The 18,668-nt window shown below is 44.1% G+C and overlaps 1 protein-coding gene across 1 annotated transcript in view; it reads right to left on the reverse strand.

Annotated features, from left to right (window-relative positions):
* Nucleotides 1-1,890: 1,890 nt before the first annotated feature.
* Nucleotides 1,891-18,668, reverse strand: part of RCOR1 (REST corepressor 1) — a 114,605-nt gene continuing 97,827 nt past the window's right edge. Inside the window, exons 6-11 of the mRNA XM_034992790.1 lie at nucleotides 16,987-17,065; nucleotides 13,958-14,152; nucleotides 7,856-7,933; nucleotides 7,561-7,618; nucleotides 6,834-7,063; nucleotides 1,891-3,432 (exon numbers count right to left, since the gene is read on the reverse strand). Coding sequence (XP_034848681.1) covers nucleotides 3,391-3,432; nucleotides 6,834-7,063; nucleotides 7,561-7,618; nucleotides 7,856-7,933; nucleotides 13,958-14,152; nucleotides 16,987-17,065 — 682 coding nt within the window. The 3' untranslated portion in view covers nucleotides 1,891-3,390. The remainder of the gene's footprint in view (nucleotides 3,433-6,833; nucleotides 7,064-7,560; nucleotides 7,619-7,855; nucleotides 7,934-13,957; nucleotides 14,153-16,986; nucleotides 17,066-18,668) is intronic.

Consider the following 18,668-nt stretch of genomic DNA (forward strand, 5'->3'; position numbering starts at 1 on the left):
CTCGTCTGAGTTGGCTCCGTCTTTCCTTTGCTCCGTTTAAGCAGGGATCCAGTTAGTGTAATGCACTGTTTGGCTTATTTTTGGTATGCAATTATACCAATAGTACATCTGATATTTAGAGAGACAAAAATAGGGCGTAGTTGAAATTTAAAGTGACAGTGAGCACACTTAGAGTGGTGCGTGGTGTCTGAGGGAACTTTTATACACAGAAAACAACCGCTCAGTTAGTCCACCACAGTAAGCTTGTAAAACGCAACGATTTTTTCATTTTCATTTCTTTATTAGAGAGGTTGGTGACCATCGAAGGGCTGTATAGGTTAAAAACTATCAAAATCCATTTTGAGGAACTGGTGTCCTGGTGGCCACAAACACCCCAAGACCACGCGGTGGGTGTGTTACTCTAGCTGCCGCCTCCTGTAGGCACCAGCACCTGACTGTGAGCACAACTGAGGCGCGGCCTTCCTGGTTAAACAGCTATGTTACAGGGTCGATCGCTGGTTCGGACCAGTCAGCACAATATTCAAGTAACAAGGTGTTTAAATGGATAAGTGAAAACAATTTTTACCTAACACTTGACACACCTACATAAAATTAAATAGAACAAACTTTTAATGCATATGCAGTACAATTTATATCTTTTAGGATTTCTAAACTAAAAGTTAAACTATCATTTGCTTCAATGGTACTATATTTTGCACAATAACTTATACTTAGGAGAAATTTTCCACAAAAATATATATATAATTATGACATTCACATTGATCAATTTTTAAGAAGACAAAGCTTAAGTGAACACTGCATCCGCAGCAGCTGTCACCGTGGACCCTTATACATCCAAACACGACCTGCTGATGCACCGAAGTCTTGATATGTTAAAAAAGGGGCTTCACATAAATAAGATCAATCACTCAGCTTTTAAAGCTAAGTGATTTCTTGCATTTACAACATCATTGCAAAGACAGTGTAATGAAACAGTTTAAAACACAGTGCTACGTTATGCTTGAAACTACAAGGTGGAGAAGGAGTCAGGCAAAGACAACCATCTTTCTTCCTTCTGGCCAATGACAACAACGATGCCCCCTTCTGGTGGAGAAAGCCAGAGCCGGGCTGCTGTGGCCGGCCTCGGGTACTGGAGCAGTGATTCCTCAGCACTGGGCGAGCACATGAGGGGATGGTGCAGAACACACCCAGGGGCCCCGCTCCCTAGGAACCAGCATGGGGCTTTCACGCCTTGCCAGAAGGAGAACTGCCCGGGCACGGAGAGGAACAGATCTACTGGCAGAACGAGACCCACTGCAGCAAACTGCCTGCTGCTTCCATAAAGAGGAAGGAGGCCTTGAGAAGCAAAGAGAACCTACGGCCTCGCTTCTTGCCTAGTGTCCCCTTTAAGCGATGTGCAAAACTTTTGCCACCTCCTCTCCATGGTTTACCTGCCATTTTCCAATCACACAGCAGGCTTAGGATACGAGCCCAAACCAATCCTACCTCGTGACTAGTGTTACTAGGCTACCCCGTCTAGGTAGGAGCAGCGAGCTGTGACTGCCCTCTGGCCTCCTCAGATGCCGTTCTTCACACGCTCTTACCTGACCCACAGACTCCCTGTGAAGGGACAAGATGACAAAAGTTGGGAAAGTCCCATTTTACTGCCCCTGTGAATGACCTTTCTCCAGATTTCTAAAAACATACAAATCCAAACAGTCTAGGTTTCTAGCTGACGTTCTTCCTAAAGAGACAATCAGCTGACTTTAAAAAAAGTGGGGGGGGGCGGGGAGGGGGGGAGGCAAGGTGCTTGGGAGTCAAAACACATCAGATTTTAATTGCATATTTTAAATTCTTAAGAATTCTGTTTGTGCCTTAAAGCATCTGCATTTTTTTCTTTTTGGTATTGAAAGCAGGAAAAATATTTAAATGATGCAAAACAGCAACAACAAAAGCTCCTTCAACATATTTAGTGCAGGCTGGACTGACCGTGGGCGGGACACAGGTTACGCGAGAACGCAGTCTGACAGTCTATCCCTCAGCCCCGCAGCGGGTCCAGAGTCTGGTACGAGAATAAGTGATTCTGGAAATCTTAGAACATTTATTAGAAACATTTACTTGTTCCCAGTCCAACCAAAAGGCATTACAGACCACTTTGTACATTGTTTCTTTTCGTCTTGGTCTTACTAGAGCCGATAAACTGATCACTTCTCTGTCCTGTACTATAATATTAAAAGAGAAAGAATGGTGTTTATATGATCACGTCAGTATACGAAGGACAAAAAAAGCTGTATGGAGTGAGATGTAGAAGGCCAGGCATACCAACAGAACGGGGAACACACAATGTGTAGCTTTTATAAAACCCTCACCAGTTATTCTAATACCCTTTATTGAGCTAACCTGACATTTAAAATCTGCACTCTGTCAGAATCTGCAGCAATTTCTCCCCTGTCTCCTAATCTCAGTGATGTTATCTTTGGCAAGCAATAAACTTTAAAGAAGAAATAAGACACTAAAACAGAAAAAGGGTTGATAACATGGTTGCCAAAAGGAGAAGGCACCAATTCCAATGCACAAGCACCAGGTACAGTGGTATGGACCGCATCTCTTGGAGTTGGATGGTGGGGTGGGGGGATCCAAAAAGACAGGGTTGGCTCCCGTCCTGGGATTACAATGCTGAAAGCTGAAGGCAGAAAGTGTTGAGGTCCACGTTCCCTTTAAGCTAGCGTCCAAGGACAGTTGCTGTGAATGAGCTTTCTACCACTTGGGAAGGGAGAAGGGCGAGATTTAAGCCAGATAAATTTACAAACCATAATTACACCCAACATTTGGGGAAATGAGAGCTGTCTCAGGATGTTTGGCACAATGGAGGTTATAATGCAGTCTGCCAGTATACTGTGATTTCCAAAGAAGCATGATATCACTTAGGTGGCTGCCTCAGAAAAGACCAAGAGAAACTTTCTAAAAGGCCAACAGGGTCACAGTCACTCTGAAAATTACATTATGCACAAAGTAGAAGTTGCAGGCCATGCAGGAACAGAGTCGTGCCTTCCAAGTGGACTACCTGTTTGAAGAAGCTGCTGACTGGGCAGAGCTGCCATTGGTGGGGCTCAGGAGCTTCGACTGGGGAGGGGTCCCCAGAGTCACAGGAGGCGTGCAGGCCACGAAGACTCCCCAGCACTGAGGCAGAGTGTGAGAGATGCAAAGGGGCTCTCTGGGAAGTGGCGCCACATGGAGGAACGAGCACAGAATTAAGGCAGATGGAGCACAGGACTGGAAGTGTATGCCTTTTTTGGTAATAGCTGCTTGTCCACAGAGATGTGATGCAGATGGCTAGGTGATGTCTTGTAATACCTGATATCCTGGATAACACAGTCGTCCATACCAAGTGCTCAAAGCTACCAGAGTTTCTCATGAAGCAGATGCGTATCTGACGTCAAGAACAGAAGCAGCCTGAGGAGAAAAGGGGAAAGAAAAAAAAAATCAAAGAGCAGGTAAACACCGCAAACTGCTACTTCTGGTGTGGCGAGACAGGGCGAGAGGGTGTGGGCCGCCTGTCTATCCCGCACGCATGCATGTTCCTAAGGGCAGGGCCTGGGCACGGCAGGCAAGGTTAAGGGGGTGGCCTCCATGGCCAGATATCTCAGGCTCGAATCCTGGCTCTTCCACTTTCTAGATGTGGATCCTTGGATGAGTTACTTCTTTTCCAATTTCTGTTTCCTCATCTGCAGAATAGACACAATAGTGACGTCTACTTCGCAGGATCAGATAAAACCCCTGGAAAGGGCTTGTCAGCACAGTGCGTGGCCAAAGGCAGCTCTCAGGCGTGTCAGCACTGGCTGGAGGGAAGCCGTGGCACCCACCCCACTCAACCAACGGCCACTGGCCCGCGCTGGGACACAGCGACACACAGGAGAGCCAAGACTGTGGGATCTTTAAAAGCCTCAAAGGCATTTCTGAACTAAAATGGACTCCCAGAACCAAACCAGAAAGTTACAAGGTATCTTAGTGCTCATTGATACCGTCATGATGTCTCTCTTATTGCTAGGGAAACCACTGGGTTATGAACCCCAAATCTGAAAACTGCGGTTCCTTCGGGCGATATCACAATTTATGAGAACAGTTAGGTCAGGATATTTCTCCTCACTAGTAACACACTCAAGCCATTCTGTAACTTTAAGGGAGACTCTACCTCTGAGCCGGTCCTATCTAGCATCCCCATTGACACACACCCACCCCTGCTCTGTACTGCATCCTTGTCCACCTCAGAGAACTCTGAATCTCAAAAGCTCAAAACCCGTGGGCTGCCTTCCCTTCTCAGCCCTGAAGGAAATAAAGCCTACAGCTAACAGGCCATTATGTTACTGGAACTTCTGGCAATTCTGATGTCCTCCTCCCTGTCTGTGCTACATTTAACACATAAAATCTGAGGGCAGAAGGGGTGGGCAGGACACTAGCAGACCTCTTTCTTAGCTGCTGGAATCCACAGGCTACACAAGAATGAGAAATTACAGGGGCACCCAGTTCTGGGCACTGACTAGACAGACAATTAAACCAGCATTCTAACAAGTTCCCTCAGGCCCCTCATGGACACAGAGAAGCAGCTGGTCCCTGTACAGACTGATTTCCTTTTGCAAACTGCTATACGGAGAAGAGAAAAGCAGGGTGGTAGAGTGGGAAGGCTGGTACGACAAGGGAGCCTAAGAAAGGGACTGCGGCGCCTGGGTAGCTCAGCCAGTGAAGCGTCTGCCTTCAGCTCAGGTCATGATCCCAGGGTGTTGGGATCGAGCCCCGCATCGGGCTCCCTGCTCAGCAGGGAGTCGGCTTCTCCCTCTGCCTCTCCTTCTGTGATCACTCTTGCTCTCTCTTAAATAAGTAAATTAAGAAAGAAAAGGAAGGAAGGAGCCAAAGAAAAGGAAATAAGGTGTGTGATGGCAGGGATTTAAATGACCGAGGAGGTGAAAATGTTTACAGACAACATAAAGATCATACATTAAAGAGAAGTCAGGTAATAGTGCTGGTTTTGAAGAGAAGGGTGGGCAAACAGACACATGGAAGATCAACCACCAGACAGACATGAAGACGTGCTGCTTGGTGGGAAATGCGGTCATGGGTGAGCCAATGCTCCCAGAGACTGTGAAGAGAATTATGTGCGTATATTTTGATGTGCAATCAACATGGTGAATGGACCATGAAGAATGGCCATTTTGGACTACAAAGAAAGAAACGTACTGTCAGTGAATGAACCAGGCTTAAGAAAAGGGAGGAAAATATATGGGAAAGAACTCACATGCCATCCCATTGGTGATGGCCCTCGGTCCCAAATTTACGACCACATTTTTTAGGCTAACCCTGCCAACACCCACTTTGATTAAATTTGAAGAAGGAAGAAAGCTAGAGTTTCCTATTATTTCTGCTTCCTGGGACTAAAGCTGAAAAACACACATGGAAGCTGTCATTCTTGCAAATTCTAATATTCCTTCCCTGGTAATTCTCATCTTTCAATGCTTCTTGAGTGCAGGACGTGAGGGAAGTTAATTTGCTGCTAAAGTGGCAACTAGCACTGGGACAAGAATTACTGCTCAAAGCTGCAAACCCCTTCTCTCTGCTCACATGCTGCTAGGTTGCAGGGTCTCAGGCTGGGCCATGCATGCGTGTGGCTCAGGAAAACACTCACATTGTTAATAATATAAATTCTGTACACTTATTACAAAGATTTTCTGGTAGAAAGCTCTAGAGAGTCTAACAAAATGAGGATGTTTTAACACCCTTCTGACAGATGAAGTACCTTGTGGCCTTTCAAATTGGTGCAGAGGCACGGAGCGCTCCATCTATGGCATAGTGGGGGGCGGTACAGATCTCCCTCGTGAGGCACTCTGTGTGCTCAGGTCAGGAGGGGGGGCCTCTGGGCAGCTTTTATAACCAACCTCTTAGAGTAAAGGGGGAGCACAGACAATACAAACTAGGTAATTTCAAATCATTCCTGCATGGTCTGGGAGAGGCTTTGATGAGAAAGTAAATTTTCCTGTAAAGCTCAATTAATCCTTGGAGTTCCGTGTCAGTGAACAAACTCAAACGTCAAGTGATTGGCAATGAACTCTTACCTCTGTCTAGCCCCATTCTCCTCCTCTGTGGGAGCGGGGGTAAATACATGTAGCAGGGCCGGCCAGACTAGCTAGGGAAAAGGCCGGCAGCCCTGTCCCAGGAAGCAGGGAGACAGCACAGGGGGCCATGCAGCCTCACCAATCTGGCTGCCTCAGCTGTGCCGAGTCTGCAGAGGAGATCGGTGCAGCTATCCTGGAGATTGCCAGAATGTCAGCCACCAGCCTGGAAGGTCCAGCCAACCACAGAACCTGGAATTGTCCCCATCAATATTTAAACCCATTAGCCCCAAACAGCATCAAAGTCTGGTTGATTTGGGACAGCAGAGACAGACCTAGGAGCTCCTGGTTGGCTAGCTGCGCCGATTTACCAGTAAGTTCATTAACCTCCCATTGAGATGACAATGCATTTCATATGACTGAGCTTGACTGACGCTGTTCAGGGCACTTCCAACTAACTGTTTTATGGCTGAGTTCTTACTCGATCTGAGGAATGTTGGTAATGTGGAATATACTGTGACTGGAGGAAACCAGGATGGAACTAAGAATTTGTACAGCAATTAAATTTGAATAATTTACCTAGTGACCAAAAACTAACTGGCGTCAACACTCACATTATGGTATTTATAGGTAAAAGTCAAGTCACTGACAGAGCTGAGAGCTAAAAATATTTCTACAGCTGAGAAAGGCCATCAAAGAAGAAACCAAATATCGAGCATGAACCTGGCAGCGATCTTATTGTTTCAGATTTACCTCGTCTTCCTCTTCAGGCATCTTGATAGAATTATCCGGGGACTTGATAGGTTTCTGGCTACTGGGCCCATTGGTCTCTTCTTTACCATGTTCTGCCTCCCATTCTTGTAAAACTTCATCTATGTTGAAGCGGCGTCGATAATTTACAAAAAAGTTTTTCACTTGTACCACTGATTTGTTCCCAATCACATCTGAGATTGCCTGAAAATCTCGGCCATATTTCCTGATGGCTAAGGACGTAAGAGAGCATTGTTTTTCAATATAGGGGAAAAACAACTTTGAAAAACCCACACAACTGAGACTTACCCCTTCCTTTATCTAGATAAGAAAACATACGGGGCTTCTAACAGCAGGCACTATCTTAATGCATTATACCAGTGGGAAAAAGCAGCAACGTAGATCTATTTCGTAGATGACTGATCTAAGAAGTCCAGTATGACCCTGTCATCCAGAAATCTGCACCTTCTGTCACCTGTCCCAAGATACCTGAAGTCACCCAGCCAGCATCCTGTGGCTATGGACATTCTGCATTCTTCTTTTCAGGATCCCCAGGACTAGAATACCTCCCAACTGTAAAATTCTGACAACCTGCTGCTTTTGGGGTTTTGTACTTTCTGACCATTCAGAACCCAACACACTCCCACAAGTGGTGGGATGGGAATGGGGTGAGGCATGATTTTTCCTAAAGGCGCCAGAGCTGCAAGCCCACAAGAAGGACTCCCCATACCTTGTACCGCAAGAAGCTGCTCTTCTGTGGTCCAACGTGCATTACATTTCTGAATGACCTGCATATCCAAATGAGTCACATGAGCATAATGCATCTACATGTGCGTATGTCCTTACGAGAGTTAATGAATCTTATTTTTTCTCCTATCAGAATTTCAACATCAACTAGGTTTTCAATATTGTGTCAATACCTTTCTTTCTATGGGTTGTATATTGGAGATGTATTATATAGGCATTATATTCTTAGCACATAAAACTTGCTCATGACTTCTAAGATGATGTCAATGTAATCCTACCTCTGGCAGCCGATATGGTTCTATTCCACCGTCAAGTTTTTCTTTGAGAGCACTGTTTGTCTGTTTAATATTCTGAATCTAAGAGAAAGAAGAAAGTATTTTAATTTTAAAAATGAAAAACTTTTATAAAGGTATGAAATGAAAACGAAACTAAAAAAAAGTAAAAGAAACAAAAAACCAAGAGCAAAGAAGTACCAGATCTGTATGGTAGCCAAGATTTGAGGTCCCTACAGTAACCCTTCAGAGCATCTAACTAGATGCTTTGACTTGCTTAGAGCACCACACAAGGGACAAGAAGGAGGGCATGGCGGTGAAAGGGCTCCTGTGTGCACAGTCCTAACTCATAATTTCGTAGGAGTTCATCCCGAGTAGCATATCTGGAGTCTGACACAAAAGACAGGCAATGCCTGGGCTTCCCGCCACACAGAATTGAGCTCAAGCAGGAGAGCGGGCAGAGTCAAGAGAAGTGGCATGGGCTCTGCAGCAGGACTGTAGATGCAGACTCCCAGAGCCCCAAGCACTGTCCGTCCAGGCACCACACAGAGCAAAAGCCCACAATGCAGCCTTCTTCAACGAGAAGAAAAAAGAAAGCAATATGTCAGTTTCCCACAAGCCTAATTTTCATCAACTGTAATTCTTCACTTTCTCACAGATTTTCTTTTCCACATTATTGTCTGGATTCGATGCATCTCATCTTTCACTGCTCATACCTAATCAAAAGAAAGACACAAACACCACCAACCACTGAATCAATCCATGGCTCCTCCTGACTTCTGCATGGACTCCTGAATGAGCTGGGTCACGGGAATGGGCCCTTCCCGCTCAGCCCTACGTGCAGAGGCATTTCCAGGCGAAGCACCAGGGGGGAACTCTGACCCTAGGGTTTTTCCTTTCTGAATAATCCCATGGGAAAAAAAAAGAAAAAAAAAAAAAAAAAAGCAAGCAAGGGGAGAAACAAATTCATTTTCCCAAATAAAACCTCAAAGACACTCATGAGCAGAAGGCGCCCTCGAAAGCAGCAACCTTATTAAGACAAAGAAAAGCAGGACTTCGAGGGGTAGGGGAGGGACGGGAGATTAGCGGAGATGGTGGTGAAGGACACGGTCTCATGGACACTTTAACAATTCTCTCCTCTACAAATCTTTTTATACTTAGAAGAAAATTTCATTTTCAAATACTTACGGTTCACAGAATTCTAGTTTTGCATTTCCTTTCCTATGTTTTACTTCTTCTAAAAGATTTAAAACGGGGTGGAGATGTACAGAGGACCAGTGGCCCAGTAAGTAAGACCAGCGCTGTCAGGGACCAGAAAGTGAGCCTGTTTGCCACTCGTAAGGGCCTTAAAGCCTACCAGAAATACAGCCTACGCCAAATCTTTTTCTATTAATGTCAAATCAGAACATAGAAACTTAACTGAAAAGAAAAATATAGGAAATGTGCACAAAATTTACTCTACTGTAAAACTAAAACATTTTCATTTTTGAAAAGGTACAAGTCAAATAAAATAAACTGGTACCAGAAATTGATTCACAGTGAGTTGCTGGGATGGTGACGCCAAGCTCTCAGAGCAGCATTACCTCACAGAATGTTCTTGGATGCAGTATTCTGCAGCCGTGGCTACCTGACATGGGAGCCGCCAGCCACATGTCACTACTAAGCACCTGAAATGGAGCTTATGCAACTAAGGAATCAAATTTTTCATGTCTTCTACTTTCATCCAAACTTGAATTTAAATGACCATGTGTGTCTACTGGCTACCCGATCAAACAGCAGGGTCTTAGACTCTTGCTCAGAGCTCTCAGGCACCAACCACCCATAAAATGTTGTAAGACATTCAAGATTATGTCCGCTGAACTCTCCTTAGGCTAAAAACTAGACCTAGAAACTTGTGACAGGGAATACGCGAATTCTCAAAAGTCAGCAATCTAGAATACTCAATGCCGCCAAGCACGCCAGTTAAATATGTTATTCTATTTGCTCCAGCTTGTTGTTCACATATGTATAAAACTGGGGATATATTGCATTGTGATTAAGTAACATACGTTTTTCTAAGGAGACCAACCTATTTACCACATGCATCTTCTCTTTAAAAATCAATAAAGCATCATAGAGATTACATAAGAGACTACACGGCAAGACATCCACAAATTCTGAACTAAAAGTTAGCTCTAAATTCTCATTAACCTTCATCTCTCTTCCTAATGTATCTGCCTTGTTAGAAATACTCAGTGTTTACTACCAGAATAAGGATAGGGTTTGGCTACCAACATCATGCTAACTGGAAGTCAGAGTGGCAACGAGCTGCGTTAAGAAATAGGGTTAAGAGGGCGCCTGGGTGGCTCAGATGGTTAAGCGTCTGCCTTCGGCTCAGGTCATGATCCCAGCGTCCTGGGATCGAGTCCCGCATCGGGCTCCCTGCTCCTTGGGAGCCTGCTTCTCCCTCTGCCTCTCTCTCTCTCTCTCTCGGTCTCTCATGAATAAATAAATAAAATCTTAAAAAAAAAAAAAAGAAATAGGGTAAGAAAGCAATCAGCATTTACAGAAAAAAAAACAAAAAAAGCCATTGACTTGGCCTGGTGCCTTACCTAGACCTCCCAGCTGTATGGGGCTTTTCTACTTTCTTGTGTGACCGTCTCCCTCTCCACCCAGGAGACCTAATGCACCAGGCACTGGCCGCTCGCTAATCTAACAGATGTCTGTTCCCCAGTCCCCTTCTCACAAGTATCGTCCATAGAAGCTGGGGGTCTTCCTCGGACCTTGGAGGAGCCGTTCTGCAGAGCTCTGGCATGCACAAAGGACAGGAGCCCCCGGGAAGGTAAAAGCTTCTCCTGCTAGGAGGGCAGATGGGCTGGCTCTGCCTCCACCCCTCCTCTGCCCTGAACGCTGATGTGCAGGCCACAGAATGGCTTCTGAAGCTTCCAATGCGAGAGAGCAGCAAGACGAAAGCCAGGACGCTAAGAATGGCAGAGGAGAAAATGTGGAAGAATCTGGGTCCTCGACAACACCCCTGAAAAGACGGGCTGATGCCAGTAACTACTGGCGCTGGGACTTCTTGCTATTTGATAAAAATAAATTCTGAATTGTTTAAGCCGCTGTCAGTCAGGTTTTCTGCCAGGTTCGTGCGAGCCCTTCCCTGAAACCCCACCACACATGGAGGCATCCAGACGGCATGTCCAGGGTGTGCGCCGGTTGCCACTGTGAGTCGGCAAGTGCATTTGGCAGCAGCCCCGCCAGGCCGTGGGGGTGAACAACCTGTCTCCTCCCTGGAGATGTAACCCTCTCTATTCAGGGTGAACTCGGAGTAGCTACCTTCCAGTGAAAAACCCCTGCTCCTGACCCTGGCTGTGAAACCAAAGACCGCTGTATCTGACTGTACTGTCAGTCACACCTCCATGGAAGAAGGGCTCCTTTTCTTTCCTCCATGTATTAACGTTGAAGGGCGAGCATTAGGGACTTGCTCAGCAGAGGGGGAAACGAGGCCCCTTGTACAGAAGATGAAAGTGCATGTGGGAGCTCACGGCCCCAACCAGAGAGCTCTTCCAGCGCAGACAGGGCTTAAAACGCTCCCTCACGCAGCAGCCCTCAGATAGCCGGGGTAAGATCAGGCAGGCAAGGATTAATCTCCTCATTTGAAAAGAGGCCCAGAAAGATTAAGTGATTCTCCTAAGAAGAGGCTGCAGCACCGTGCCAGCAGCCAAGACTCGAAGCCAGTCCTCTGCCTGCACAGGAACACCTGGTCCTGTTCTGTGCTGCCACCTGACACGAGGTGACAGACCCGGCCCACAGCCCCCTCCTCTCATCTGTGAAATGATGGCTGGCCTCCTATTCAACCTTCCACGGAACCATCAAGATCAATGAGTCAAAAGCAGCGAAAACTAAAAGTAAACCATCGGTCCACCACAACTGGCTTTGAATTCCAGAGAGAGAAGGATGGGGGAGGGGCGGAACACTAATGAAAGGACAACATTAGGCTACTCGATTCAATCTGCAGTTGAAATGTACCGTGGAAAATCAGATTCAAATGATGAGCCATTCCTCATGAGAGACATAAATAATTAGAAAAGGGTTAATTTTAGGAACAGTATCCTTTACAAGAGCATCATAACGTACCAAACATCTAGGGTAACTCTGACAAAGTGCTGGACGCAGAAACAGCACAACACCGAGAATCACAGATCTGTGTTGGGGGGGGGGGGCAGATCATGTTCGTGAGTCCCGGGTTAGTTCTCCAGTTTAAAGCTAAGTCTCTATTTTGATCTATACATTCAATACAATCCCAATAAAAATTCTAGAAGAATTATTCTTCTGGAAACTGAGAAAGTGAATCTAAATTTTCTGTGGAAACAAAGGGCCAGGACAGACAATCTTGGAGAACTTACTATCTAGACCAGATACTCAGATTTGTAAGGTAGGTATAATGAAGGCAGGATAGTATCGGTGAAGAATAGACACACAGACCAGAGTAACAACAGAAAACCCCAAAGCAGATCATGCATATACGGACATGGGATTCAAAACAAAGGTCCTAATGCACTGGGGTGAGAAAAGGATAGTCTTCAATCAACATTACTGTTAACTAGCTATCCACATGGAAACACAAATGTCAACCCTACATGTAAAACACACACAGAAAAACATTTCCAGACAGACAGAAGATCAAAATGCGAAGAGCAAAACACCACTTTCAAGATAGCACGGGCGACTAGCTTCATAACCCTAGGAAAGGTTCTTAAGAGCACTAACCATAAAAGATAAGAATGAGAAACTGGACTACCTTAAAGCAAAAAATTTCATCAAAAGATGAACCATTAAGAGAGTGAAAAGGCAAGCAAGCCTCAGAATGGGAAGGAGGAAGTAATTCTGCCCCCACGCCCGGGGTGGGGGGAGATAATCGGGCAACGCCTGAGGACGTTTCGGCTGGCAAGACTGACGGGGCCAAGCTGCTACTGGCATCTCGTGGGTGAAGGCCAGAGACGCTGCTGAACATCTGACAACGCACAGGACAGCTCCTCATGACAAGTTATTACCCAGCCCCAATGTCAAAAGTGCTACACTTGGCAGGCCCTAATGTAGCGTAACCAAACCCACAGAAATCGACACGACCACCCTGGAAAGCCGTTGGGAGTTGTTTCTGAAAATGCTGGACAGGGGCCCTTGGGTGGCTCAGTTGGATAAGCATCCGACTCTTGGTCTTGGCTTAGGTCGTGACCTCAGGGCTGTGAGATCGAACCCCGTGGCAGGCTCTGTGCTGGGCGTGGAGCCTGCTCCAGCTTCTCTTTCCCTCTCCCTCTGCATAACCCCCTCCCCTCAAGAGAAAAGAAGAGAGAAGGAGAGAGGAGAGGAGGAGAGAAGGAAAGAGATGAAAAAATGAAATAAAATGTTGGTCATACGCATACTCTGTAACTCAGCAACTCTGCTCTTATGTACGTGTCCAACAAAGATGCATACATAACACACCAAGAGTCACATAATAAAATGTATCAGTATTATTTGTTAATGGCCTAAAACATCTACTAGAAGTACAATGGGTAAGTCACAGGGTATTTACACAGTAATGAGAAAGAACAACATCTATGGCTCTATACCACCCTGATGGATCTCATATGTTGAAAGAATATCGGGCGTAAAAGAAACCACATCATATGATTTTGCTTATATAAAAATAAAAAAACGGATAAATAATGTGTGGTTTAAAAGCAGACCAGCAGCGATCAGCTACTCAAAGAAGGTGGGTAATGGGTGAGAGGGAGATTAGTGAGGCACTGGAGGCAACACTGAGTCCCTGAAGGGCAGGGGCTACAAGGGGAAATGAACAGGGCTTGGGAGGCAGCGTTTCTTTTCTTGATCAAGAGGGTGGTTGTGTGCTGGGTGTGCTTACACTGTGAAAATCACTGACACACACACACTATATATATATATAAATCTTCAATTTCAAAGTTAATTTGAAAAACACCAACGGATCAGTACCCAAGATCTTCTGTCCAATTCCTGAGAAACAAAATGCCCTTTAGAGATCTGTGAAGAGCACAGCTAGGCGTGTGAAACATACAAAGGCCTCTGGAGCACCGCCAGCCCTTGCGCCCAGGACGGGACCCGCGGTACCTGCCGCTTGATGGAGACCAACTCCATGTCCAGCTGCCTGAGCACCGTGGTGGCAGCCGTGGCGTTGGCAGAAACAGCCTCCACGTCTTCTTGGGACAGAAACATTCCTTTGGGAGGTTTCCTTTTTGCTCTATTTTTAGCTTGTGTACTATGTTTCTCTTTTTTGATCTGAGGAACTGTCTCCGTAGGGGGCACCTGCATGATATACATATTTGATAAATGAGGCTCTAAAACATTAAAATGCCAAAAGAACAGTAATAAGCATATTTTCTTAACATGGCTCTAAACAATTGAAGACAAACACCATGCCATATCATAATTACCATCTACAAACAGGCAGTTAACAAAAACATTGGCTATTGAATTTTGGCTAAACACATCAAAGTAGAATCCACTGCTGTCCGTATAAACAACCTTCTTCTATCACTCTAAGCCTCTGGCAATAGGCATTCTCAGTTCACTGTAGTAATACAGGAAGAAAAAAGATCTGTATTCTCGTCTGGTGTGCTTTGTATATATGAATGGGGAGCTATTTAATCCTAATAGTTCTTAGCAAAATAGATGGATTTGGGACCACAAAAAGAAAAGAGAAAAATATGATTTAGCACATATATAAAAATCCATTTAAATTCTTTAAATCTATATAGAAGTTTATTAAAATATAAACTTCCATACGAAACTGTGACTTTTTTATATACCTCTTTTTGGATGACTCTTAACTTCTACGGCAACTGTGTAATTTGCCTCAAAAATATATGCTGTCATTTTATAATGCATTGACTGCTGCTCATTTTTTTAAGTGCTTTCTCTAAAACCGAAACCTGTGGAAATGAGATGTAATAAAATCTTGGCAAGGAAAGGATACTGTCTTCCTGGTAACAATTTTAAGAAGTTTTTGTAATTGTTAATAATCTCATCTTCCTAGCATATTTACATCTGCTGATGAAGCTGAGAATACATTCAGGTTTTTTTTACTTCATATTTTAAAACACTGAGATAAGCAGACTCTGTAATTACGATGGTGCCCATGAGGTCTTGAACAAGTGGTCATAAACAATACATAAAAATATTAGGAGGCAATAACCTTTGTCTGTAATAGCTCTACGCTGTTTAGTAAAGATCACCGAATGACCATGTGTCTGTTTTAACAACATTTTAGTACATAAAGAATTTAAGATATAAATCATTTTTCTTTTAATCAGAAATTGTGCCATATAAATAAGAATTATAGAAATTAATGTAAAATCAAGCCTTTCCTCTTTCATTGAAAATGTTCCATTGAAGAGCCTAATACAGAACAATGCATCAAAACAAAGCTTCCTAAAAACTGCAGGTACAATCTGATTTCCCAAACAATCTAATTTAGCTAACCATTAGAACAGTCTTGCTATTTGGGCATTCACATAAATCACTGGCTAGAGAGCCATCCAGAAAGAATCACCAGTTTTCAGTTGGGTGGTATGCAGCCGCAGCATACCAAAAGAAGCCTGACCCAACAATGCAACTTCCAGAAATTTGTTCCGATGGAAAAAATTCAGTGTAGTAGTAGTATTTAATCATGAGATCAGCACTTCAGCATTGTTTATAATAGCAAAAAGCAGGGGGGAAAACCAATAAAAACCCCTAAGATTACTTGACTGAATTATGTAATGTGTGTATGATAAACCAACAGTTATGTATACAAATATATTTGACATAAAAACATGTCCAAGAAAGAGTAAACTTAAAAGGCTATAAATATTATATATTATATAAGATCCCATTTTATTTTTTTAAAGTGAGTACCGATTCAAAGTTATGTAAATAGGCATATTCATTTCATAGGAAGTCATCTGGAAGAAGTCACCCAAATGTTAGCAGTGATTAAGGATGATAATATTGTGAATCATCTTCATTTTCCCTTTTTTGTTTAACTGGATCTCCTACTTTGCCCAGAAAAAGCATGTATTACTGGCGTGATTTTTAAGTTTAGGTATGTCCAGACCCTTTTGTTTTTCGTAGAGCAGTCTAAAACAGCTGTTCTCGTACTTTAGAACCTTTTGAGATAGAGAATTCTTTGAGGTTTTACTGAAACTATAGATATAAGACTCTGTCTTCAGAAAAACACTTGTATGAACATATAAAAGTCATATCCCACACTGGGAGGCAACACTCCAGCCTGAACCGAGGAGCTAAAGGGCGCCAATGGACAACGAGGCCCTTTCCTCCAGGGACTGTATCACTAGCCCACCAAGGGCCTGCCGCAGATAACGCTGTGTTGCTCAGGGTTTCCAATCTGTGCCAAGGAGCCTTGGGTTTCCTTGGAGGGCCCTCAGGGATCCCACATGTGCTTTACTTAATTGTTATAAATGGGCAAAATAACCTTAGACTATAACCCATTTCAAAAGGTTACTAAGATCATCTAGACACCCCATCGTTCTCAATGGACAGTTTACAATAAAGAAATGTTGTAAATATACAAAAGTCATATACAATTGTAGGAATTCATGGGTCTCTTGAATCCTCTGACATAATGATTTTTAAGATGTGAAAGATGAAACATTCACCATGTGTGAGGCTCGCTGCCATATGACCTATGCTGCTGGCTCTGAGTAACGGGAACACTTGCACTGAGTCCCTGCCAGCCCCCTCCAGCCTCCTCCAGAACCACTGTGCAGACCTCTGGAGCTGGCCATCATGAGGAAGGAGACCCCGAGGGCTGAAAGGAGGAATCAAACCCTCACCTGTTCCTCACCAACACCACCCCACCACTTGCTAACCTAGGGAAGAAGGCAGTGAGGACGGCTGCCCAGTGGCGACAAAATCCTTACTTGATAACACTCTCACTTCCTTTAGGGCTTCCTTTATTCCTGTTTCTTGGCAAACAAAATTCTAAGGTCTATAAAGCAAAGTTAGTATTGTTTAAAAAGTCTTATCACGATGCCTTGTACATAGCACTTAATATTTTAAATAGAGTAAGAGGAATGTTTTACTTATGGAACTAGTAATTAAATTTATTTGCCTAAATAATACTAGGGAAAAAAAAATACCTCCTTTTTGCTTTCCTTGTTTTGATCAATCTCAATGTCAATGGGGTTATTTCCATTTGTTTCTTCCAGTTCATCCTCACTGGAAGACAAGAACAAGTTACTGAAAGATTATTTGGTACTAACTCTATTTAATATACAAATATAAGCAATAAATTGATTTAATGACAGACTTAATATAAAATTAGTAAGTTTTCAGATTGCTGAGATAAAAAAAATTTTTTTTAATTCAAATAAAATAATATCAATTCCATAGTTCTCTTGGTCTAAATGATTAAAAAAAAAAACAACTATTAAAATAGGTCTCTAACTGCTTTGTATCTGTAAAATGCTTTTTCTCAACTCTCCACTGAAAATATCAAATTTAAGACGTTTATGTAATTGCCCCATAATTAGTTTGTAGTGCGCTAGGACATGATCTTGAGACGTAACCAGGAGATGGCTCAAGAATCGAGTCCTACTGCATTGGGAACAAACTCCCCAACAAGTAAAACTCCATTGCAAGTCCCATGAGTAGACGCTCATAACTCAACACAAGTGAGAATGGGAGAGCCTTCTTGGTGGCCTACAGAGATTGGTATTTCAAATTAGGTTAATTTTAAAAAACATTCGGGGCGCCTGGGTGGCTCAGTTGGTTAAGTGACTGCCTTCAGCTCAGGTCATGATCCTGGAGTCCTGGGATTGAGTCCCGCATCGGGCTCCCTGCTCTGTGGGGAGTCTGCTTCTCCCTCAGACCCTCCCCCCTTCTCATGCTCTATTTCATTCTCTCAAATAAATAAATAAAATCTTAAAAAAAAAAAAAAAAGAACATTCGTGTTGACATGGTACTTCAAATGCTTTTGTTTAGGGCGCCCGGGTGGCTCAGTTGGTTAAGCAACTGCCTTTGGCTCGGGTCATGATCCTGGAGTCCCGGGATCGAGTCCCACATCGGGCTCCCTGCTCGGCAGGGAGTCTGCTTCTCCCTCTGGCCCTCCTCCCTCTCATGCTCTCTGTCTCTCATTCTCTCTCTCTCAAATAAATAAATAAAATCTTAAAAAACAAAAACAAATGCTTTTGTTTATAGCCTTCCATGTATTACTAATTTTTTAAAAGAGCTTTGTAGTAGTTACGACCTTTATTTTATTTTATTAAAAAAAAATTTTTTTTTTTAAGATTTTATTTATTTATTTGAGAGAGAGAATGAGAGACAGAGAGCATGAGGGGGGGGGAGGGTCAGAGGGAGAAGCAGACCCCCCGCTGAGCAGGGAGCCCGATGTGGGACTCGATCCCGGGACTCCAGGACCATGACCTGAGCCGAAAGCAGTCGCTTAACCAACTGAGCCACCCAGGCGCCCACGACCTTTATTTTAAAAAATAAGAAAATAAGGATGACATAAGTCAAGTAGCTGGCCCTAGTTTGCCCACGGTTTTGACCAGCTCAACAGTGGTGGCAGCAAAACAGTCAGCTGTTCAAATGTCAATGTCCCCACTGTCTCAGGAATCCATCCCGGGGCCCATGCTACCCTTTCTCCCCACCTGCCCTGGCTGAGGAGAGTGTCTGAAAGGAGAATGGGTCTGGGGCTGAGGAAATTCTTTCCCACTATTGCCAACAACCTCTCTGGTGCGACCGCCACGTGGCGTGCCCTCCTTGGTCTGCATCCTGACAGCGGGGAAGGTGCTCGCAGGAGGTGGGAGCACAGCTGGTC

Source organism: Mirounga leonina, unplaced genomic scaffold (genome assembly GCF_011800145.1).
Source record: "Mirounga leonina isolate KUSES-001 unplaced genomic scaffold, KU_Mleo_1.0 Mir_82, whole genome shotgun sequence".
Lineage (NCBI taxonomy): Eukaryota > Metazoa > Chordata > Mammalia > Carnivora > Phocidae > Mirounga > Mirounga leonina.